The 26691-nt window shown below is 38.6% G+C and overlaps 1 protein-coding gene across 2 annotated transcripts in view; it reads right to left on the bottom strand.

Moving 5' to 3' along the window:
- LOC126475273 (ATP-dependent RNA helicase abstrakt) overlaps positions 1-26691 on the bottom strand; it is a 148125-nt gene that overhangs the window by 58044 nt on the left and 63390 nt on the right. Inside the window, exons 1-5 of one of the 2 annotated variants that reach the window (XM_050103022.1) lie at positions 26166-26251; positions 23775-23891; positions 23542-23683; positions 13828-13963; positions 9243-9452 (exon numbers count right to left, since the gene is read on the bottom strand). In XM_050103022.1, coding sequence (XP_049958979.1) covers positions 9243-9452; positions 13828-13963; positions 23542-23683; positions 23775-23891; positions 26166-26213 — 653 coding nt within the window. In that variant the 5' untranslated portion in view covers positions 26214-26251. Of the gene's footprint in view, positions 1-9242; positions 9453-13827; positions 13964-23541; positions 23684-23774; positions 23892-26165; positions 26252-26691 lie in introns of those variants that run through there. The other variant, XM_050103023.1, reaches the window with a different exon arrangement.

Raw genomic sequence — 26691 nt, 5'->3', positions numbered from 1 at the left:
ACAGAAATCTAACTACAAACCAGAATTTCTTCTAAATACGATGAAAGCTGTCAAATCACGAAAATTAAGTATCCAAGACGCTTCAGAGCAATACACAGTTCCATATACCACATTAAATGACAAACTCAAGGAAGGTACAAATACAAAAGAGGCGGCCAAACAGCGTTCCAAAAGTGAGGAAAAAAGCCTGGTTGAAGGATTATTGTGTTGTGCAAAATGGGAGTTTCCTATGAGGAATAATGATGTTAGGGACACTGCACAGGCATATCTCAATCGAGCAGGGAGGACTGAAAAAAGATTTTGTGACAATCAACAGGGCACGAGTGGGTAAAATCTTTTCTGAAAAGAAATAAAGAGCTAATGATTAGAGTAAGCGAAAATGTGAAGAGGTCAAAGGCAGCAGTTACCTGAGAAACAGTGACTGATTATTTTAAAAACCTTTATGTGACCTTGGGTGGTGACTGTCCCTCCAACATTATAAACTATGACGCAACAAACTTTTGTGACAATCTTAGACAAATGAAAGTATTAGTAAAGCGAGGCATCAGACATCCTGAAATGTTTCTAAGTGAAGTATTAGCGCGATGATAGCAGCAGCTGCCAACTGCTCAGTCCTCCTACCATACATTGCTTATACGGCAAAACACTTCTATGATACTTGGACTGAAGGGGGCATAACTGGTGCAGCTTCTAATAGAAATCGAAATTGTTGGTTTGACCTAAGAATGTTTGAATCATGGTTTGTTGAAATTGTCTTATGTTTTGCCCAGAAATTAGAGGGATATAAAGTGATTATAGGTAACAATCTCTCGAGTCATCTGCCATATAACGTGATTAAACCGTGCCAGGAACAGGACATTAAATTTGTGCTTCTACCACGTAATTCTACTCATTTGTGTCAGCCATGTGATGTGGCCTTTTTTTAGACCTTTAAAACTTGCTTGCAGAAATGTGCTAGATGATTGGAAAAGGAAGTTTAGAGGAGTGCTGCCGAAACCAAAATTTCCTACGTTGTTGAAAAAACATTTGAAAATATAGCTATCAAATCCAATCCAAATGTAATATCTGCATTCAGAAAAGCAGGACTTTTTCCTTTCTGTCCCGATAAAGTCATTTCACAGATTCCAGAAGCAACTGATAACAATGCACATGGCACCAGCTCATCAGAAGTTTCTTGGGCAGCAGCAGCCTTCCAAATGCAACTGAAACAAGTTCGCTCTAATGAAACAAAAGGAAAGCCGTGCCAAGCAAAGCATTTAGCATTAACTCCACGGAAAGGAACTGCCATCAGAGACTTCAATGAAAATGATAGTGATGGGGCTGCAACCAGAACATCTAACCCTGATCTAAAACAGCATGAGTCAAATGAAAATGAAGAAATGAACAAGGAGAAGGATAAAGATTGGCTGAATTTAAAAGAAACTGATTTAACCGTAGTAAAATTTCCTACGAAAAAAGGTTCAGGTTTTTTTATTGGTAAAACTGAAAGCATCTCTAATGACACCTTGTTGTTGTTGTTGTGGTCTTCAGTCCAGAGACTGGTTTGATGCAGCTCTCCATACTACTCTATCCTGTGCAAGCTTCTTCATCTCCCAGTACCTACTGCAACCATCATCCTTCTGAATTTGCTTAGTGTATTCATCTCTTGGTCTCCCTCTACGATTTTTACCCTCCACACTGCCCTCCAATACTAAATTGGTGATCCCTTGATGCCTTAAATTTTCTAACTTACCTGCCTGATTAAGGGATCTGACATTCCACACTCCAATCCATAGAACACCAGTTTTCTTTCTCCTGATAACGACATCCTCCTGAGTAGTCCCCGCCCGGAGATCCGAATGGGGGACTATTTTACCACCGGAATATTTTACCCAAGAGCACGCCATCATCATTTAACTATACAGTAAAGCTGCATGCCCTCGGGAAAAATTACGGCCGTAGTTTCCCCTTGCTTTCAGCCGTTCGCTGTACCAGCACAGCAAGGCTGTTTTGGTTGTGTTACTTACTGATTTTGTTCTTGCATACAAAACACAATGGTGATCAGATTCGCCCCAACTGAGGAGGTGAAACCGATCAACAATTAACTTAAAATAATAACAACAATTATAAACAAAAATTAATGTAATACACGAATATATCATTATCAAGGTTGTGAAATTAACATACTGAATTTTTATTCTGATATGGATGAAATTTTTAAAAAGAACTGCCATTTTTGATCAGATTCGCCTCATTTTACAGTACAGCACACATCTGAGTCCAGCCAACAAACAGAACTGCAGTATACTACAGGCAGTAAGCACTTATGACATTCTGCAGCTTATTGATAGCCTCAGAAACAAAAAAGTCAGTAAGATTAGATGAAATTTCTCCATATCTATTGAAGAAATGCAAACATGAATTAATGAAACAACTAGTTGATCTAATAAACTGTGTTCTTGAAGATGGTGTGTTCTCTGACAAGTTGAAACTGGCTATAGTTTCACCTATACACAAAAAAGTGGAAATAAAGCATGTACGGAATTACAGACATATTGCCCTTGATGTGTTGGTAAATGTGCCAACACCTTATAGATAGAGGCGGCCGAAATGCACGCTATCTAAGGCAGACGGGCGTGAATTCTGGAACAGGATAAGTAGTGAATTCTCATAAGAAAAGTATGCAGCTCCTCGAATACTTATTTTTTATTCTTTGATGTGAATACAGCATTCTTGATGAGACATTTCATATGATAACTATCAAACTATGTAAGGCTAATGGCGCCTTGCTAGGTCGTAGTCATGGACTTAGCTGAAGGCTATTCTAACTGTCTCTCGGCAAATGAGAGAAGGCTTCGTCAGTGTAGTCGCTAGCAAAGTCGTCGTACAACTGGGGCGAGTGCTATTCCGTATCTCGAGACCTGCCTTGTGGTGGCGCTCGGTCTGCGATCACACAGTGGCGACACGCGGGTCCGACATGTACTAAATGGACCGCGGCCGATTTAAGCTACCACCTAGCAAGTGTGGTGTCTGGCGGTGACACCACAGCCCTAATCTCAACTTTCAGCAAACTAATAGAGAAAATAATACTGAAAAAATCCTGGAACATTACAACAATGCTGACATATTAAGTGATTTCCCACATGGTTTCAGAAGAAGTCGAAGTACCACGTCAGCAGCAGTACAATTTGTCCATCATGTATTTGAAAAAATAAATAAAAAATCCCAAGCAGCAAGAATATTCCTAGACCTCTCAGGACTTTTGACAGAGTACATCATGACGTGCTCTTATCAGAAATTGCGAAGAGTGGTGTCTTTGGAAAACTCATTTAAAAACATATTTAAAGGGTAGGCAGCAGTGCACGGAGATTATATACACTAATGGAAGAATACTGGAGAGAAGAAGGTTAAGTATTAGAAATATATATTCTGGTGTTCCTCAGGGCTCCATTTTAGGTCCAGTCCTCTTTATATGCTATGTAAATGATTTCCCAAGTTCTCTTGACAATAAGCAATTGATCACTATGTATGCAGACAATACATCTGGTTTCTGCTATTCAGACAGTGAGCCCAGCCTAGTTGAAGAGAGACATAACTTTACTGAAAAGATAGGAGCTCACTTTGAAAGAGACAACCAAAATGTAAATATAGAAAAAACTAATATTATTCATTTTAAACCAAGTGGCCCAAACAGACAATATGCTGTGATTGGGAAATTCTATCAAAAACCTGTACAGATCTACCAAAAGCCTGTACAGATTGCACATTCTTGGGTTTATGCATAGATGATCAACTTTCATGGAAGCAGCAAGCTGATTATGTCTATGAAAGATAACACCCAGTCAACAAGTATTACGAAGATCATCACCATATCTTAATTCTGAAACCCAAAGGAGTGTATACTGTGGATTAGTGTACCATTTATTGTCTTATGGAATAGTACTGTGGGGTGGGACATGCCAAACTAATGTGAAAAGGGTTTTCATACTGCAGAATTGAGCTTTGAGGATCATAGCAAAAGTAAAACATGGAACTTCTTGCAAACCCCTATTCTTTAGACACAATATTCTCTCAGTTTATGCCATGTACATACTAGAAACTATAATGCTAGTGAAAGAAGACACTAAAATCACAAAAGGAAACATAGATATTCACAACTATGAAACAAGGCATAGAAAAGACCTTCATATGGTTAACAGAAGATTAACTTTAACAGCAGAAAGCCCCTATATTTAAAGGAGCTGTTTTTAATAACTTGGTACCAAGTGAAGGTAGGATATTGACAGGGAATACTTTTAAAAAGCAAGTCAAGCAGTGGCTTATCCAAAAATGCCCTTATAATTTGAATTTATCATGAATTATAATGTAATAAGAATTAAGACGCCCAACATGACTGTCTACATGAAGGATCGCGTGTTGCTGGCAATTCTTTTTACAAGAATGGTGAATTTGTGTCAGCAGCACTGTGCAAGTCCTGGACACTCAGATGTATGAAAAAAGGTATTGGTTTGATGTCTGCTAAGGGTTGGGAAAAATGATTACAAAATTCAAAAAGACAAATTCCTTTGAAGTGCAATGTGGCAGAGAGACGAAAGCACTTGACTCTTCTTTCAAAGATATGGGCACAGCACTGCAGGAGTGGTTAAGTGGTGGTTGGCAAACATGCAATGAATGCAGAATTGCACAAACATTAGACACGCCTGAGAGCACAGTGCATAAAATCTTATGAAACACCTTGCATTGCTATCCATACAAAATCATCCATGTTCAGGTGTTGCTTCCTGGGACATGTCAGCAAGACAAATGTTCATTCTGGAATTTCTTGCCCCCATGGAAGTGGACAATGAATGACCATGGAACATTCCGTGGGCAGACAAAGCCCATTTACATATCCAAGGTTATTTCAAAATGCAATATAGGCAATGGAAAATCCACATGCATATCAACCAGTGCTACTACATTCTGCAAAGGTAACTGCGTGGTGCCAGTTGACAACATATTTTATCACAGGGCCATATTTTTTCAAGGAGATGACTCCTGTGGATCCAGTTACTTGTACTGTCACTGGTAAATGCTATGAGTCTTTTGCCCACCAATGTCATTCTAACCCTTCAATAGCGTGTGATCATTTTATGTATGAAGGCTCTCCCCTCTGCACATTGCACAGCCAGTGAAGCGGTTGCTGCACAGGCATTTTGGAAATGCTAGATTTATCAGGCATTGTTTCCCTATAGCCTGGTCATCCTGATCTTAATTCGTGTGACCTATGGCTGTGGGATCATCTGAAAAATGTTTGTGTACAGTGCTCCAACTATGATCGTAGCTGAATTGAAGGCATGCAGTGCAACACATTCTGAACATGACCCTCAAGACACTCCGATATGTTGTGGAACGTGCTGTTTCTATATTTCAACTTGTGGCAGAAAACAGTGGACAACATACGGAACAACAATTAGAAACCAATGTCATTTTGCTTTTTATGTAGTCTTTGGCCCCAGGACAATTAAAAACCGATGCCATTGTGCTTTTTATGTGGTTTTTGGCCTCAGAACAATTAAAAACCAATTATTCCCATCTGATGTGGTATGACCTTGCCTTGTTGGATGGTCTTACCTACCTAACAGTGCCACAACTGTTGACTCCTGAACTTGTGCTGTCATGCACATTGGACAGTATGGATGGTGTAACATGCAACTCAAACCACAGCCGTTATATTGTGAATCATCTGTCACTTATAGTCAATCCCATTTATGCTAAGATGCTTACAGTACCATCTATTGGTGGAATTTTTGTTTGCTTTTTTTGTTCCAAGTTGTTCCCATGTGTCAATAACATGCTGTTCAAATTTGATGTCATTCTGAGCAGTGGTTCTCTATCTACAGTGTTTTGGAACTGAAACTTTAATTATGAACACACTGTATGTTATTAAGAATACAGCAGTTAAAAATTTCCTTGTAGATTTTTGAGGAAAAATACAATCAGGCAAAGAAAACTCATAAACCTGAAATTGCTAACCTAAGGAGGCAGATTAACAGCAACACAATAGAAACAGTCTGACAACACAAGCGAAACATCTTGGGAACTAACTGTCCAAGTACTGCAAAGGTCCCACGAATATGAATACACACCCACTCTGCATAACACATGACAGTCACATTGTGAAAAACCTAAATACTACTTATAATATTTTTAATAATTATTTCACCTCTATTAATCAACCAACACATATTATAGATGCACAGGCACAAGTCACTTCACTCAGTGTACTGACTTTGAATTTATGGAACTAGATGAGCAGGAAGTTTGTAAGGCAACACACATACCAAAGAAAAAATCCACCTAGATGGTATAGCATATCCAGAGCAGTTCAAAAGTTTTACCAGCCTGATTAATTGCAGCAATAGAGAAAATATGTATTCATCTGTTCTAAAAATGAATGCTGTGAAACCATTGTACAAAAAGGGATGTAAGGACAATGTCTTCACCTACAGACCAATTTAATTAATTTCCACCTTCAGTAACATATTTGAAAGTATTATCCCGTCCTAGCTAAGTGCCTTTTTCACAAAAAAGGAACTGCTTCCAGATTCTCAGCATGGCCTTTGAAAAAGAGCTAAGTGTGGCACAGCAGTTACATGGTTCTTCTATGCAGTGTACTGTCTGTTAGACCAGAGGATGCAGACTGCAGGTATATTTTTAGACCTGAAAAAAGCATCCAAGACAGTAAACCATAGGCTACTTCTAAAAAAATTGAAGTCTTATTGTATCAGAGATCCAGTCACGAATCTTCTACTCACATACCTGTTTAACTTTAAGTAGTGCACCAAAGTGACATAGACACCGAATGAAAAAATTATAAACTTTCAATCCACTGGTGAAACTGTAATATAAGGTGTACCTCAGAAAACATTACACAATCTATCAATTCCCATATAATAAGTTGTGTAGATAACATCTCAGTCTTACTCTATAGTGGATAATGTAAGGAGTTAGAGTCTTTTGCTACTAGTTGTGTAATAGAAGTAACAAGGTACTTGAATGATCAGGGCTTCAAGGAGAACATCTCAGCAACAAACTGGGAGCTGTAAATTTGTTGATGACAATTTGTGGCATGCAAACCACATTAATTTTGTAGTGGAAAAGTACTGCCTTGCACCTCATTAGCCAGCTCGCAAAGATAGCTCCTTGGCAAACATTAAAAATAGTATACTATGGAACAACAATACATAACAATACTAATGTTATGTTCCATCCGGGATTTTCCATTGTTTGATACTATGGAAAAATTTAGCTATTTCTTAATTATGGGATTGAACTATGTGGCTGTGCAGCAGGCATCCACTTAAAATGGTACTGCTGTTGCAGAATGGAGCATAAGACACATGTGACAGGCCTTATAGATCCTTGTTGTGAAGTGACTGTACTGCACAAATACCTAACAATACATTATTATGTATAAGCATTTCAATTAGTTACGTTTTTATGAGCCAACTAATGGAATTTATCAAGTGCAGTGATGTACAGGGTCACAACACAAAAGTTAACTATTTTCAGAAAAGAAAATTAAAAATAAGAGATCAAATTCCATATATCAATTTAGCTTTATTTGGTTTAATGAACTACCAAGCTCTCAAAGAACATGTACAGCGAATGATATTGACCAAAACTAAAATCTTTTCTGACAGAATAATATTTATATTCATTCACTGAATTTGAAGACACTGACTGTAACATGAACCAGTAGAATACGAGGTGTAAAGTAATAAATGCATAAAATAGATATAAGATGCATCAAACATAGTATGTAACCCATTTTGTAAATGTATCATTGTCATACTATTATTTCTGATGTTTGAAAAAGCCACCATTGTGATGGCTCCCTGCAAATAAAATGTAAATAAATAAATAAGTCTCCAGAATGAGATTTTCACTCTGCAGCGGAGTGTGTGCTGATATGAAACTTCCTGGCAGATTAAAACTGTGTGCCCGACCGAGACTCGAACTCGGGACCTTTGCCTTTCGTGGGCAAGTGCTCTACCATCTGAGCTACCGAAGCACGACTCATGCCTGGTCCTCACAGCTTTACTTCTGCCAGTATCTCGTCTCCTACCTTCCAAACTTTACAGAAGCCCTCCTGCGAACCTTGCAAAACTAGCACTCCTGAAAGAAAGGATACTGCGGAGACATGGCTTAGCCACAGCCTGGGGGATGTTTCCAGAGTGAGATTTTCACTCTGCAGCAGAGTGTGCGCTGATATGAAACTTCCTGAAGTAAAGCTGTGAGGACCGGGCGTGAGTCGTGCTTCGGTATCTCAGATGGTAGAGCACTTGCCCGTGAAAGGCAAAGGTCCTGAGTTCGAGTCTCGGTCGGGCACACAGTTTTAATCTGCCAGGAAGTTTCATATCCGCGTACACTCCGCTGCAGAGTGAAAATCTCATTCTGGAAACATCCCCCAGGCTGTGGCTAAGCCATGTCTCCGCAGTATCCTTTTTTCAGGAGTGCTAGTTCTGCAAGGTTCGCAGGAAAGCTTCTGTAAAGTTTGGAAGGTAGGAGACAAGATACTGACAGAAGTAAAGCTGTGAGGACCGGGCGTGAGTCGTGCTTTGGTAGCTCAGGTGGTAGAGCACTTGCCCGTGAAAGGCAAAGGTCCCGAGTTCGAGTCTCGGTCGGGCACACAGTTTTAATCTACCAGGAAGTTTCAAATACATAAGTGTTTTTCTGGTGAGTTCATTCACCAACTGAAGCACATTATAAGATTTTACAAGACTGAGCAAAGTCTCCTTGTTTCTATTTTGGATGACAAAATCAATGTTAAAGTCACCACATATAATTACATCATGATTCCACTGGCTTACATTGCTCAAAAATAGTCCAGTTTGTGGAGAAAATCATTAAAATTACTAGAGGGGGCATCAAAGTGAAAATACTGCTATCCATGTACAAAAGATATGGTCAAACCCACATTCTAAAATCCAGTGCATGTAAAATGCTCCGTTTTTGAAGTAGCAGAATTATAAAGGATGAAAAATGTGTAATTTTAACAAAATATAGTGTCTTGAAATATTCACATTTTACAATGATGAATTTTTATAATTTTACTGTAAAATCAAAATTTTCTTACTTACGAGACCATGTACATCATTTGCACTCTGTATAACATTTGTGACATGTCTTTACAGTAGGTCACACTGTCTTTAACTGAGAGAAGTTGTTTGTTGTGTTTAAATGTTACCTCAGTTGGATCCAAAGAAATGAACACTCACACTGTGGGTATTCCTTGGACCTGAATTGGAGTTGGTTTAATGATGCCCTTCTTTTCAAGTCCTGCCAAAACACCACGAGGAAATTTCATTGCTCTGAAGCTTTTTATGGGTGGTGGTACATCATCCCCTTCAACTAGAATTCTCAATTTCTTGCGAACACGCTCGTGTCTCGCTTCTGACATGCTTAAGACATGCTGTGGTGGTTTCCAACTGCAAAGTAGAACACAATATTCTTTTCAAAAAGTAAGGGACCTGACTGCACAAATTTAGCATCTACTTTATCCAATAAACACACAGCACACTTTATGGAAAGTAACTGTTAATGGAGTATACAATTTTATTGAAAGAACTGTTAAGGCATTGATAAAACAAAAGACACATAAAATATTAGTTGTAAGTAATTATACAAGATAAAAGCAATAAATAACATAGCAAAAAAAGTATTGCTGAAATTACCGTTCTATATGATTTATGAAATGGAATGTACTGTATTAAGTGGAAAATTAAATTGCAAACCTGCAAAAATAACAAGGAAATGTAATGATGCCCAGAATTCGCCTATAGGAGGCACATTCCCACCACCACCACCACCACTATTACTACTACTACTACTACTACTACTGCTGCAAGAAACTTTTTCTCCTAGCTTTTGGATTTTAGATATTCCTTCTTTGGGGAGGGGAGGGGGTGGGGGAGGGGATTTGTTGCCGAAGGTGGGAAATAGGGGCAGGTCAGTCAGACCCTATGGTTAAAAGGAAACTACTCTTGTTAGGATAAGGGGAGACAGATGAAGAAGAAGAAGGCGTCAAAGAGCACAGGAATAGTGTAATGGTAAGCACTGTGCCATCTTCAGTTCAGAGATGACAGATCGGAACACAGTGACACCTTAAGGAGAAGAAGGCATGGGAAGTGGCTTGAATAACTGAATTAAGGTATGGAGCGAAGGAAAAAAAAGTGAGGAATGAAAAATTCAAAGATACACATGAGAGAGAGAGAGAGAGGGGGGGGGGGGTAGCAATGAAAATAGTAATGTAAACACTGTTCATGGATTAAGGTCACAGGCATGTTCCAACCAGTCAACTGCTGCTTACAAGGCAATACAAAGAGCGATCTATGGTTGTGGGATATGTGATCAGCATGTAGCCAATCCTTCCAGGCCTCATTGGCACTGAATGGACTCCATTACACACCTCCCTATGTAACAAAATCCAAGGAGGTAATGGCGATCGAACTAGGGTCCTTCCATATTGAGGGCATGATGCTAACTATTCGCTTATGGAGGCAAATAAATAACTGAATTAATAAATAATCGAGTAAATATTAAAATTCTAAACAATATGAAAAGAAGGAGTTGTTAATTGAGATTAAGTTCAAGAGAGTAGTGGGGTAAGATAACCCTTTTCCAACATTATGGAATCACCTCATCACCCATTACTGTCCTGCATTCTATATGGGGTACTAACTAATCAGCTGCCTGTCCACAGGAATGGCCCTCACCAATTTTTGGCTATCCTTCAAGCTGCTCATCCAATTACTAACATGCTGAACACCACAATACCAATGAATTTAACAGCAGCTTTATTACTTGGCCCATTAGGAACCCCCACTTAGCTCCTATAAACTTGGAAACCATCCCTTCAGTATAGTCCCCATTCTTGCAGTCTCCCTGTTCTGTACTTCCCTAAACTCTTTTCCACTAACTTACACTTATCCTTACATTCACTCTTTCTACAACACTCTTCCCATGTCCATAAGTTGTACTCAGCTGTCCCACACTTCCCACCCCTACTGCCTCTGCCTCTGCCTCTCTCTCTCTCTCTCTCTCTCTCATGATCACCACCTTCATCAGTCCTCATTTTGCAAATGCCACTGACAGCTACCTACCTACCCCTTTCCTGCCTTTCACTACCTTCCACATGCCTCCTTTCCCTGTAGGTCTTACTCTTCCCACCTGCCACACTCCTTTTCTCTTAACACCATTCCTACCATTGTAAGTAACCACTCAACTGGTTCTATGATGTCATTTTTAACTTTTACTCTTTTCTTTTCAGTGTGTTTTCATGTGTTGATTATACATTATTTTAGCCTTGATTTTCAGTCCCACTTTTAAACTTGCTCTAGTAAACCCATCTATTTGTTGTTGAAGTTTATCTGTATTAATGGAAAACAGTAAAATGTCATTAACAAAATTAAGGTAGTTTGGATGTGTTCTACTGACATTTGTTGCTTTGTTTTATTTCAATGTCTAAGGATTTGAAAATGTCCTCTAGAACTACTTGGAACATAGAATCTCTTTTCCTGACTCTTCTTTCAATTCTGAATTTGTCACTATTCTGATGAAGTCTAATGGAAGCTATGGCATTTTAAATATATGTTCTCCTGTATACTCACATTAATGGAGTCAATGCTTTGTTTCTTAATGGCTGTTAGTACAGAGTTTGTGGAAACTGAGCAAAGACTTATTCATAATCTATAAATCCCACACTAAGTGGTGCTCATAACCATTGCTCCAGTCTATAATCTTCTTCATGATTACAGGTGATCTATCATACCACATCCACTCTAAAGTTAGCGTATTCCTTTTCCAACAACAATCCAATGTTGTTTCCCCCATGTTGCTGGTGATAATTTCAGTATCTTGTATATTACAGAGTTTGTTATAACTATGTTGTCACTTTCAAACTGTCGGAAATTCGGGCGTCAGCTGTGAAATCTTTTATTGCACCTTCAGGTACTGTAACTCTGTGATATACCACCACAAGAACATACAAATAATGAAATCCAGAATCCAGACAGTATAAGAATAGTCTCTGTAATAAAAATCTCTCTCTCTCTTTCTTTCCTATCACCATCATCATCTTCAATAGTTTCCAGCCCTTGGCTGGGTCTGTTTGGAACATAAACCTCACCATCTAAACCTGTTTCCCCACAATCTTTCTGAGCTCACTCTGGTCCAGTCCTCATTTTTTTAACATACTCTTCCACACCTTTCTGTTGCTCTTCCCCTTGGTCACTTCCTTCACTTCTCCATTTCGTGTAGCTTCTTGGAAATCCTCTTTTTTTCCATTCTCAAGTGCCCACACCATCTTAGTTGATGTTTCTATCCTGTTCTGCAAGGGTTTCTCCTTCATTTTTTCCCTTACCCTTTCATTTTCCATCCTATCTCTCCTTGTTAATCCTATCCCACTTCTGGGGAACTGCATTTCACATGCCTGCAATCTGCTTACATCTCTTAATCTCTACATTCTTTCTTATGAAGTACAATAATTACAGTATTGTTTCAAATTTGGGGAACAGTCTTCCTCTGTGGAAATTTAGTAAACATTTTCGCAAGTTCCCTTTGTGTTACACTGCCTCAAGCTTGAATCAGTTCTGCTGAAACATCACAGTCTCCAGTACCTTTCCATTTTTCATATCTTGACTGACTTTTTACATAATTTCTGGTATTACATTTGGAATGTCTTTAGTTTTGTTTCTTACTATCTATGTTTCTGATTGATCTCTTTAATGATACATACACTTAAAGAAATCCTGGAACACTTGTGTAATTTTTCCTCCTTTAGTTTTTAAATGCTTTTTGCACAACAGCATATATCAATAAATGCATGTACAAATATAAGCAACCCTCACCCATCACCAAACTAGAAAATATGAGACTTGCCTATATAAAACCATTAGAGCAATGACATTTCTCATATCGGATGAGTTAGAACAATCAATACTCACAAATTTGTCTTAGTGGTCTGCCACTTGCAAAACATATTTGAAATGGTTAATTATTTGCACACAGTTACTGTGTGACATTTCCACAAAACATCCAGTTTCAATTCAAAGATTTCATTAACAAGGTAGAAAACAGAGAGCTAAGCATCAATAGAAGCACAAAATATTGCACTTACAGTGAGAACTGGAATCCAGCAAACAGAAAGACACAGCAATAAGCAACAAATTTTAAATGTAAAGAAGGACAGCAGTCAGTCACAGAATTCATAATTTTTTGCAGATCTAGATTTAGATTATAACATAATAATCACTGGTGCATTACCAGAAGAGTCATGCAGGTATAACCAAGTCATAGTTAACCATGTTTATGCTCTGACATGATTATGCCTGTACGATTCTTCTGGTAATGTGCCGTTGATGATTGTGTTAGAGTTGAAATATAGATTTGCAATAAATTACAGATTCTGCAACTGACTGCTGCCCCTTACATTTGAATATTCAACAGTCACTAATCACAAGTATCCACTGGTTTCCAATTTAGTTGAAAAATTTTAAGTTTTTCTGAATGAGTGAGCCATTTTGCTGGAATATACAGGTAAAGGACGAAATAGTAGGATAGACAAGTAGTTTTCTTTTACTCCAGAAAAACTATAGTCTGCGATCAAAATGTACTTAAAAAATACCATATTAGCAAAAATACTTGACAAAGAACAGATTGTACAGCACCCTGGATACTTAAATCCACAGAAGATCCAATAGGGTAAATTTCAACATCTATTCTATGGTGCTGCTGCCAACTGATCTGTGAGATTATTGAAAACACATGTCTCTACAGCAGTGCAACATCTTTTTAAAGTATTACCTTGTTTTTATTGGGTCTTCATATTGAATGCCTTTTGCCAGTTCTGCTACACCCATCAGAGCCTTTTTTTCTGCTACACTCTCCAATATTTTCTCTTCTTCCTTAAGTTGTCTCTCCATTGCACTTTCCTTCTTGGCTGCAAAAAGTATTTTGCAAAAAATTATTTAAAGGAACACTGATGTTAATGGTAGACTGTTCAACAGAACAAAATTCTACACAGTACAACCTCTGCCACAACAAATTTACAACCCGCCCCCCCCCCCCCCCCAAACACACACACAAAACAAGTATCTCACTAAATATTATAATCTTAAGTGTTTTCAGCCAACTTCCAATGAACCTTCTATTAGAAAGAAGTTTGTCTGTCTACACCTATTTCAGAATGCAGATTTATGGTTAGTTTTTACAACCTGTCTGCTATTGATCATTGACACAGGCATCAATAAAGCTAACAATCTATTTTGTTACAGTCTTTTGTAAATCAGATCTTATCCCATGGTTGTAGATACAGTTAAAAACCAATTTACTGTGATCTGATATACAACGGATTCAGAAATAATAACATGGTGTAAAAATGTTTTACAGTCTGTGTGTAGTGTTTCTGTAGCATCATTTACTCCTGTAACATTTGAAGCCTGTACACAACAACTGAAAAAATTAGGGTTGTGGCAAGTGTTGACCACTGCAAAGCACAATTGCTGGTTTTGTATTCTCCTCTTTGACTTGTCTGTCTTCTTGGACTTTTTTTCCTTTTTTTCATGCCCTGCTTTGTGAAGTTTTGCTTTTACTGTGTTCTCATGTTGAATAAATTTACAAATCATTAAGTGGTTGACTGTTACTAGTGTAGTCACATTGCTACAATATCTAATATTCACAGAGTCAACAATGTTCAGCCTCAAATTTGTATTATTGTCATCACATCAGGTCTGTCACTGGAGAGAAATTTTAATATGCGATTCATAGTTAATTTCGTGACACAATCAACAAAATGACTATGTTACAATGCTTGGCAATAAAATGGCAACAACCATAGTGCACATCATGCACTATTCAGTGTCTAGATTTTTGTGAGCTTGTTACTATGTTGCAGAAACAAAAGGCACATTCTATGAGTAATAAACAAAAATGACTGAGTATGCAAGAGAATGGTATGCCAAAAAGAAGCTTAATGTAAAAGGGCTTATGTATTTTCAACTTCAACTAATTTTCTGGCACAATTTCAGAGTTGTAATACTGCTTCAGAAGGGAGGGGTGGTGCTCGGGTGTGGGGGTATGGCTGGGAAGAGAAACACAGCTACCTCGGCAAGTATTCTACTTTTAGGTGGCACTGCTTTAATATGAAAAGGGACTGCAGGGAAAAAAGACCTTTACAAGTTAACAGTGAAAGCTCACAGAACAAATTTTGCATTTCCTGGCACATCTGTGTGCCTGTCCTCTGGCTACTGGGGATATTAGAGCCAATTTGCAGTATCTGGGGAAGAGGGCTTTATCCAGCCAGGAGTTGATGAGTCAGGCTTTACTCAGTCCTATATGGGTTGTGGTCCAGCTCTGCTGTGCTGACTTAAGGGTGAATGATTTTCTCATGATGGCAGGTTTTCTAGCAGCTGTTGGAAACGAACTTTGAACAGTGCTGGCAGGAAGAAGCTCCTTCCAGAAGAATGCTGTTATTGTGAGCAGAAAATGCCCAGTGGAAATATCGAATTTCTGTTGGAATTGCTAAATGTTAAAATAAATTTCGGGAGCTGCTTGCAGCTTTTAAAATGCAGGAGCTGGCTGAAAGCCCTTGTCAGAGTAAAAAGGTAAGTAATGGGCCTTGTGGGGATTGAGTTTTAAGAGTGTTGACAATATGAAATCAGGATTAAGTGATCCTGACTAATCACTCAAGTACTTTCTCCCAGTAGACAAAACTGACAGAATCCAAAAGTGTGGTCCATTTTGTACATGAGAAATTTTGATTCAGTAATTTCAGATTTTCTTGGCTACTGTTGCAGTTTAGCGAACGTGCACATGTCATGGGAATCAGTCTCATAGCACAGTGTGGAGCCACTAGCTAGCTACAGGTGCTATTTGAAAAAAGTGATGGTCTTGGCAAGGTTTAACTGAAAACAGTGAACTATATTTGTTTCTATGGAAACTTAAATTGTTGTGATTTGTACGACTCTTCTCCTCTATTAACTTTAAACTGTTGTTTCGTTCTGGTAATAATAATTAGCATATTTTGTTGGGAGCCAGCTGGAGGTCATACTTCGACCATTAGCAAGGTGAACCGTGGCAGGGTTGCTGGCATCACCTTTCGAATTGCTGGTACCACTAGCTGAATCTGTCATGTGATGTCCCTTTGGTTTGAGGCCACTAAGATCTTTGCTCGAGGTTGTTGATGGGGACGGGGTGTGTTGTGGCACGGCACTTTGGTGAGTGGTAACAAAGTGAGGAGGATGGTGTGAGATGTCTGCCCAGCGAGTAAGGCGAGCACTTGCCCAAGCATCTTGGGCACGGAGTCCGGTGAGTGGTTGCTGGTCATATTTGTGGGCCAATTTGTATGTGTGGCTGAATTCGAGTGCTGTCTTCATGTGTAGCCTTGCCACGCAGGTATTAATGGCTGGTGTCCATGACCACATTGTTGCAGCTTTCACCCTGTGGTTTCCACACAATTTGTTGAATTGGTGGTTTGATCAGAGGATATTAAATAGTGTGCGGGGTTGTTGAAGCAAAGACATACACCCACTTACTGAACAGAGACCGTTCACTTATGTTGAGATAATTGGTTTGGTGTCGCCCTACAGATCTGCTACTAAATGTTTTAGTGTATTGTTATCACCATAGTTCGTGGTAGTTTACCATAGACACGCTCCGGTGAGTGGAATTGTGAGTGGCATGCAGTTTGCATCGATGCTGTTACTGTGAGCTCCTTGGCCTTGCTGTTCTGGTGAGTGTTCACTATTGGTTACAGAAATCGTCTCATAGTGAAAAGAGGTGCTATTGCATGTACAGCGATCAAGACAAATTCTGTGGAAGCACCTGGGCAGAAGACACACCAAATTAATTAACGACTTCGTGTGGTGGGTCTTGTGCATCATCAACAAGTCATTGTTGTCCGTGTCTGATGTTACATCCTAGTAAGGAATGCAGCCCACATCAGTTGTTCTGGTGTTGTCACATGGAATTGCTGTTATTCTGTGTCTGCCTTGAGGCTAATAGCATGCCGTGGGTCTCTCTCTCTCTCTCTCTCTCTCTCTCTCTCTCTCTCTCTCTCTCTCTCTCTGTGTGTGTGTGTGTGTGTGTGTGTGTGTGTGTGTGTGTGTGTGTGTGTCCTACAGTGAGGTTTAGACTCCTATGGCAGATGGCAGAACATGAATACTGATTTTATGCATGTGTTCTAGTTGTGGATGAGTGTACTTGATATCCTTGTTCAGACTGCTACTTTTTTTTTTTTTTTTTTTTTTTTTGGCACCACAGTGACAAAAGCAGAGGGTTGCGCCATTAGCAGTAGTGCCTATGAAAGAATTACACCGTATGTACCCTTATGAAATATATTAGGAAGTGTGTTTGCACATTCAGTGTGAGCAAAGAACCGATGATTTGTGATTTGATAAAGTGCAACTGGCATGGCCTTTTGATACCATTTGCCATTGTTGTTTTAATTAAATTAAAAGTATGAGTGTAAGGAATTTTCTTGTGCCCAATAGGGTTTCCCCCTAATTCTAAGTCATATGTGGGTGTACCACACTCCCTTAGGGTAGTGTACTGATTAGTCACCTAGGGGTCGAACGTTGCTCATGTCCGTAGCTATAACCTAAATTACCCTACATGTGACCTCTGGGTGCTGCTAAATGAGCAACAGTGTCATAGGTGATATATAATATGTCCGGAAATGTAACTAATAACTGTCCTTTTCAGGATCATCCAACTAGAGACAAGAAACACCTAGTTCATATTATGCAGCTTAATATTGAAGGCATAAGCTCTGCCAAATGTATCTACAGAAAAAACTGCATGAACTTAACATTGATGTTGTCAACATTCAAGAAACACATACCAAAGATGAGCAAGATCTTCAGCGTAGAGGATGAATACCTGGTTATACACTGGTCGAAGCTATCCCCCATCCACAATATGGAATAGCCACTTATGTGAAGTCAAGTCTAAACGGAGTGCATGTAATTGATTCTAGAAGTTAACCACATCTACATAATAGAAATCCAGATAAATGACTTAATAATTGTCAACCTCTACAAGCCTCCAATTGTAAATTGGACCTCCACAGTTCTGCCGGCTTTTGATCACCCTTGTATATAGACTGGAGACTTTAACAGCCATCACATGGACTGGCATTACGACACTGTGAATGTCAATGGGGAGTCACTAGCTCAATTGCAGAAACTACCAGCATGCACTTGGTCTTTGATGTGAAAGACAAGGGAACTTACAACTCTGCACGCTGGAATAAGGATTACAACCCAGACTTGGTATTTGTGTTCAAAGATCAGCTAGACCTACCACTTAATGCCACTTGTACTATTCTGTGTAACTTCCCAAACTGCCAACACCGTCCTGTTATGACAGAAATTGGTTTAAAAATTCCCCTTGTAAACTCAATGCCGCTATCCACATGGAATTTTCAATGAACTAACAGGGATGGATTCTCAAAAGACCTTGACTCCAACTTAGCTGCAAAGAACTTACAGACAACAGCAAACAAACTATGATGAATTCGTCAGACCAGTTATCAAAGCTGCTAAGTCAAACATTCCTAAGGGTTACAGAAAGGAATATGTGCCTGGCTGGAACCAAGAAAGTGAGGCTTTATATCAAGAATACCGAAGTTCTAGAAATCAAACTGTGGGCTCACAGCTACTCCACTCTTTAAACAAGAACAGCTGAGAGAAATTGGAAGCAACACTCAAAGAGATGAACTTTGCCAAGGAAAGTAGGAAAGCATGGAGAGTCTTGAATGGGCTAACTGGCAAGCAACACCTCAAAAAGCCGTATCCTAAATTGTGTCCCGACCTCCTTGCCAACCAGATCACAGACCTCACTAGGGCAAAGAGAGACAAGAATCATACCAGAGCAGCAAAATGTAACCTCTCTAACCTCAAGCGCAGTGCCCCAAGAAACGAGCCGCTTTCCAGGCCCTTTTTCATAGTGGAAGTAGAAAGTGCTGTCAAGCAACTGAAAGTCGGTAAGGCTGCTGGCCCCGACAACATCTATAATGTATCTATTAAGAACATGGGCCCACACTACGTACGCTGGCTCACTTCCCTCTTCACTTACATACTCAAAGAGAACAAATTTCCCAGACAATTCAAAGTGCCGAAAGTTATAGCCACTCTCAAACTTGGCAAGCCAGAAGACAGCCCTGAAAGATACCGCCCTATAGCACTGCTCAGTTGTACATTCAAACTTTTGGAACGAGTCCTCCTAACCAGAATAGCACCGTTCGTCGAGGTCACTACCCCTCCTGAACAAGCTGGCTTCAGAAAAGGATGCAGCTGCACCAATCAAGTTCTTGCCCTAACTACCCATATTGAAGCAGGTTTTCAAGGCCATCTGAAGTCAACAGCTGTCTTCATCGGCCTGACAGCTGTGTATGACACTGTCTGGCAACAGGGACTGATTTACAAGCTACTGCAAGTTGTACCAAGTCAAGAAATTGTGAAAGGAACTCGAAGTGTTTCTAGGTAGCTCTAAAAGCCACAAACGGAAACTAAATAATGGACTACTACAGGGATCTGTTTTAGCCCCATCACTATTCAATTTATACATTAATGATTTACCAACCACAACATCAACTAAATTCATCTACACTGATGACATTGCACTGGTAGCACAGAGCAGTAATTTTGAAGATGGTGAATGAATTCTTAGAGAGGATCTGGAGAAGATGTCAACTTTCTTCAAGACCTGGAGATTGATCCCAAGCACATCAAAAACTGAAGTCTCTTGTTTCTATCTAGAAAATCACGCTGCGAACTACAAACCAAGAGTTCTGCTCAACAGACAAAAGTTGAGGTACAATTCTTTCCTATATTATCCCAGAATGACTCTAGATAGAACCATGAGCTACAAAGAGCACATCACCAAACTTTCTCATAAATTTGTTGCAAGGAACAACATACTACATAAACTAAGTGGTACCACCAGGGGAACCTCTGCTGACTGTCTGCGTTTAACTGGCATCAGTCTTGTGTACTCTGCTGCCGAATACTGTGCACTTGTCTGGTTGGAAAGAGTACATGTGAAGAAGGTAGACACAAAACTGAACGACACAATGTGCTGCATTACTGGTTCCATCAAATCAACCCCATGCCACTTGTTACCTGTATTGAGTCACATCCCTCCACCTCACTTAAGGTGGAAACAAGCTCTACTGAGGGAGGCCAAGAAAATCTATGCATCACCCTCTGCACCAGGAATTCTGTCATCCACCACAGCAACAATTGCGATCAAGAAGACCAGCAAGTATTACTGCAGGACAACTCATTGTGGATGGTTTTGATCTAAATGAAAGCTGGAGGCATGAATGGTCAACAAAAACATTGGGAACAAGAGCCCATCACCTTGATCCCACAAAGAAGCCAAAAGGTTTTGACCTACTGAGGAACCTCTGGTGCCACCTCAACAGGTTAAGGACTGGACATGGTTGTTGTAGCTACTTCAGGTACAAATGGGGCTGGATCAGTTCACCAATGTGTGAATGTAATCAAGAAGAGCAGACAATTGAACATCTCATCCAACGCTGTCCACCTCATTCATACCCTGGAATTCCCGACGACTTGTTCACTCTCACACCCAGCTTAATTAATTGGTTGAAAAACACAGACTTTAAGGTTTAATCTAGTCTTATATCAAATGTATATTGTATAAAATCACTTGTATTACTTCAACTGTACATTGTATAAAATCACCATACGATTAAATAAACCTAGCGTAAATGGTGTCTATGCAGAGTCAGCACAGCTAAGCTGGCTTACTTCAGAATGTATCAATATTAAGGTGTGCTAAGCTATTTAAGCTCTGCTGCATGAAAAACAACTAGTTTGGGCTGATGATATGGTATACAGAGAGCATAGTGTGTAATGGTGTAGTTAAAGTGGTGCATTGGGCACTATTAGTTATATGTTGTGTTGTTCTGTTGTGATTGGTGACCAGCAGTTAATCAGCTGTTAGATGTGGTGTAAATTGTTATTGTGGGGTAGTTCTTGTCGACAAGAACAAATTGTTTAAAACTGGAATTCACTTGTACTTGAGTTTAAGGTGGAAACCTGTGAAAACAGAAGCCAAGTTTTGATGTTATTTATTGAATTGCATATGCATTATCACATGATTAATCTTATGAGTGAAGAAAGCCTGCTGTTTTTGCATCTGGTGAGTTTTGCTTAACTGAAGCTGTTATCCTTGAATGCCTGTTTGTTTTCTATTTGGTAATTTTACTTAAGTGAAACTGTTATTAAAGAAGGCCTGCCTATTTCCTATTTGGCAATTCCACTTAACTGAAGCTGTTATCAATGAAGGCCTATCTGTTTTCTATTTGGTAATTTTACCTAACTGAAGCTGTTTTTATTGAAGGCCTGCCTGTTCCATTTTTGATTAAATTAAGAGCTGTTTCATAATTTGGGTTAGCTGAAAATCTTATTTAATCAATGCCTGCCTGTCTTTATTGCCCTGTTATCGAGATCTGATATCTTACTCAATCTGTGTTGTAATTAACTGAAATTGTGATTGACAAAGGGCTACCTGTTTCAGAGGTATTATATCAACAAGGTAGTAACTGGAAATGAAACATGGTGGTGCATGGGCCCTAACCTTTCACCTTAGACCCCTTTATCTAAAACTGTAGAGCTCACAGGGAAACTGTAGAGCTCACAGGCTAGATTTTTCTGTCCATTGGTGATATTTAAGAATTTTTCTTAAACTAATTAGTTTGCTATAGGGCAATAGTTACTGATTCTGAAGTAGTGACAACTTTCTTCCTGATTTGCTGACATTTGAAATGATTACATGACAGAACCACAACACCCAACACTGAAATATCATTGTTTTGTTATGGGTGGCCAAGGAAAACATTTCAGACACACCTCCACTAAGAATTGGCATAAAAATCTCCAAGGATATGCCAAGGAATTCTTTTGGGTGTTTTGGGCATGAAATGTGTTGCAGTGAAGTTTGTTCCAAAATTGTTGAATTTCGACCACAAATGATATTGCGTAGATATCGGTCAGGAATTGCTGAATGAAGTCGACAATGATCCAGAACTTCTAAAGAACGTGACAAAACATGCGTATACAAGTATGTCATTGAAACCAAGGGCCAATCGTCCCAACTGAAACTACCTCATAAGCCACGACACAAAAAAAAATTTGACAAGTTCTACCACTTGTGAAGGTCCTTCTTGCTGTTTTCTTTTATGACAATGGGATAGTGCATCTTGAGTTCCTGCCTTCCAGTATACAGTCAATAAGGAAACCAAACCTATCTAGAAGTTATGCACTGTTTGCATGAAGCAATCCAATGGAAATAACCATAATTGTGGCTAAACCGACTGAGAAAATTGCAACACAATAATGCTCCTGCTCAAATGTCCAAGCTTGTTCATGATTTTTTTGGTAAGAAACAAAACTGTTACGTTGCCTCAGCCACTGTATTCACCAAACATGACACCTTGCAACTTCTTCCTATTCCCAAGGCTGAAGAGAACCATGAAAGGACGTCGTTTTACCACCACTGATGAGAGAAAAATCGGATTGCTAAAGGAGATGAAAACCATAGCAAAAAGTGAGTTCCAGAAGTGCCTCCAAGACTGGAAAAAGTGCTGACACAAGTGTAATATATCTGAGGGGGGATTACTTTGAAGGGTAAAAAGTTGATGTTGATGATGAATAAATAGCGATTCTTAAAGAAAAACAAAAATTCTCATTATTTTTTGGTCATGCCTTGTACTTATGTTACCATTTCTTTTCCTCCTCGTTTCTAATTTAGTGCCTAGATGTCAATTAGCTCCAGATCTTTCCAGGAAACAACACACTTGCTGAAATTCATGGAGCTCTAACAGTGGAGAAATAGCAAAAAATGTGTATTCGCTTAACTTTAAGAGAAGTTGATGTTTATGCTAATACTGTAATGTTGTTCTTTTCTTTTACAGGTTTAGATGTACCAGTGTTACACTGCAAAACCTTGTGGATACGGAAAGTTGAGACCTTTTCAAAACTGCCATCTTCTCTTTTCATTACAATAAATATAATCTTTGACAGAGCCACATGTTCTGTGCAGTTCATGGTTTCTCAAACTTCTAGTTCTTCAAGGGCTATTCACCAAAGAAAGTTTGCTTTGGTAGGCATGAAAAGAAAAATAAGAGGCACTGAAGTGCTAGTACTTGAAGAGAAACAGGACTTCAATATGAAGGAAATAGAAAGGAAATGTTTCACTACTCAGAACAATTATGAGGCCTAAAGCATCAACATGTAAACTGATAATGGATATTTAGTTGTGTGTTTGGCTATAACAGACAGAATTTTTTGGGGAGTGATTTACATAAAAATAATATATCCTAACTGAAAGACTTAAGCAGATGCTCGAATATAAATTCAGCCAACACACATTCATTTACACTCTGCCAAAGTTCAATAACAGTGGAGAGTAGAGCTAAATACTCAGTTTCCACAAACTTTGAGTAATGTCTTACATGAATTACTAGAAAATACATCTGGAATTACATACCTTCAGCCATCTTCTTGAGTTCAGTATGCTGATCAAGTAGACTGATGTTTGACTTCCTGCCCCATACTTGACCATCCTCATCATCTTCATTGTCTCGTTCATTTTCACTTGATGATTTTCCTTTATTCCATTCCTCCTTTAACTGAATGCAAAATAATAATAATAATAATAATAATAATGTGAGCACATTCTAAGAACACAATACAACAGTTAAATACTCTTCAAAAATATACCTGAGTCAGCCTTCCTAATTTGACGAGCTGTTCCTTCTTCCGTAGTTTAACAGGCACATATGGAACATAGTCACCTTCACTTTCTGAGCTGGAAGTTTTTTCTTCTCTCCGGTATCGCTAGAAAAGTGAACTAAATCTTAACATCACAAGCCTGAGACACAAATAAATATTCTTGACAATCTGATAGTTATTTCTGCTTGAAATAAGCAAAGAAAGTCATCCACTTCTTACATCTACACCCAAATCCATACACTAAAGCAATCTTACACTGCGTGTCAGATCACTTTCATCCTTGTCTGTTCCATTTGCAAATGATGCATTTGAAAAACCAATATTGATAAACTTCTGTATGAGTTCTAATTTCTCTTTTTTTATTTCATCATGGTAATTTCATGAGATATATGTGGAAGGAGGTATTATGTTTCACAACTTTTCTTCAAACATACACTCTCGGAATTTTAACAGTACACTTTTCCATGATACACAATGCCTCTCTTGTAGTGACGTAGTTTGTAGGGCATTTCTGTAATGGTCTCAAGCTTACTAATTGATATGGTGAGAAATGTGCTACATTTTGTTGGATCTTCTCTAACTCTTCAGTTAGTCATACTTCGTAAGAGTCCACTTCAAAAACATGGAAAAGAACACTGAAAAGTCTTGTACTGTCATGCATGTCTTAATGTAGACAAGACTGACAAAACCAGTGCATGTTTTGTACTAACTTTCACAAACTAAAATTTCAATTATATGTTTGGTGTTTATTATCTAACAAATGTTTGCTTAAAAATCAGTGTGTGACAGTTACATCAGTAATATACAGGGTGGTGCAGATTAAATTAGCCCATCTAAGTATAAGGGAAATGCTGTGAAATTACAGAAATGAAGAGCTGAAAAGGACTTACCATTTATTTACAATAAAAAATACAGTGAAAGATACATTTACAGAAGATGCTGACAGTGACTCCCTGCAACATCAATACATATAATTTGCACATCTAAGCATATTCAGAGAGGCTCGGTGTAAAGTTTGGATACTGATTGCGACAACTTCATGGTTGATTATGTCTTTCAGTTCCTGTACCGTGTGCAGATTTATTTCACAGGCCTTGCTCTTCAAGTGTTCCCACAGGAAAAAATCACATGTTGGTATATCTGGTGAATGTTGTGGCCATAAATGTTTGCTAACAGTTCAGTCCTCAGTGAAGACATCATAGACTAGTTCCTGGGATACCTTAGATGTATGGCATGTTCTCCATCTTGCTGGAAAAAGCAGTACTGTCTTTCATATTCAGTGAGTTGAGCACACACAACTGTGTTGAGGATAGCGTAAAGAAATATCAGTCCAATGATGGGCGTTTCTGTTATACTGCACCAAACGCCTATTTTTTTGTCATGGAGTGGTTGCTGACACACAATGTTAGGGTTCTCTGTACTGGTGCAAAAGACACACATTATCTTAGTTTCATTTTGGGCTCCAGAACACAGATTTCAGCAGCTACAAGAATTGAATTGAGAAAATAATCTGATGGAAGAACGAACAGAATTCATTCATCTGCATCTTTTCATATTATGTTTTGTAAAACCCATCATGAAGGAGAACTTCACCAATGTTGAACAAGTCAAAAACCACATCAACCAGTTGAAGCAGCCATTACAGACCACTTCTGAGAAGTATATTAATAACCACTTACAACTGCTGACAACCTATCAACATTAATAATTATGTGAATTACTTTTGCTTTTATCTTATACTCCAAAGTAAGCAGAAACATTATTTTACACCAAACACAATCAGCTCTCTACAAGATGGTAGAGTTGAAGCTCATTTGATTCAATACTAACACTAAATGAGCTTTTGAGTCACATTCAGGAGATTCAAGATAAAGGACTGACAGGAAAAAGAATGTATGGCTCTGAATAATATCCTTGGGTGAGGTGTAGTCTGCCAACCACAGAAAAGGTTTCGGATAGTGATCCAAATTAACAATATCTCCAAATCTAATTTGGGACGTGGTCATACGGAAGATGACTTATAAGGACTGTGAAAGTTTTAGGAAAAGATAAAAAGTAAAAACACTACTTGTGACAGTAATAGTGTGGATATGGATGAGAACAGGGTATGCAGGATGGCAAACTGGGACATAACAAATTTTTTGTGACAACTGGAAAATAACAGATTCTTTGTACTTATTTAACATTGTTCAGCTGCACTAGTGTCACAATCACCAATGTACAAATAATTTTGTAAAAAAACATTAATGACAGGTTAACACAAGGTGAGTTGTACTAAACTTTCTAATTAAAAAAAAAATGTATGTAACAAAAACAAATCCACATGCAATAAAATTTACTTTATTATTTGAAAGACTGTAGAACACAGTTTCAATTTACTTGGTTTTGAAAATAATATCTTGTAAATGTCCATTCCCATGTCCACATAGTTATGGAGCCTATACTGGAAATTTTCCATGACTCTGTGATGCATATTCCAGGGAATAGCACTGATTTCTTTGGTGATAACACCCTTCAGTTTATCAGTAGTGTTAGGATGACGTGTGTACACTTTTCCCTTGAGATAAGCCAAGAGGAAAAAATTATGTGGTGTTAAATCAGGCAATCTGGGTGTGGAGGGGAGGGGGGGGGAGGGGGGGCACCCAATGTTATACTGTGGAGAGACAAGATGACAGGGAAACATTTGTCTTAGAATTTGCGCTGGATGATGCAATGTATCTTGTTGGAATCAGATGTTGTACCTGTCATGGTCATGTAATAATTCATCCAATTTTGGTGACAGAAAATTTTCAACCATGTAACAATAATGATTGGTTAATGCACATCATGAACTTGAATAATTGCAGAAATCTGTGAGGAAGATATTGTGATGGTGCCTTCAATTTTGCATCACAATGTAAGAAGC

The sequence above is a fragment of the Schistocerca serialis genome, chromosome 4, assembly GCF_023864345.2.
Source record: "Schistocerca serialis cubense isolate TAMUIC-IGC-003099 chromosome 4, iqSchSeri2.2, whole genome shotgun sequence".
Classification (NCBI taxonomy): Eukaryota; Metazoa; Arthropoda; class Insecta; order Orthoptera; family Acrididae; genus Schistocerca; species Schistocerca serialis.
The sequence above is the reverse complement of the archived record's forward strand: the minus strand, read 5'-3'. Positions and strand labels throughout refer to the sequence as shown.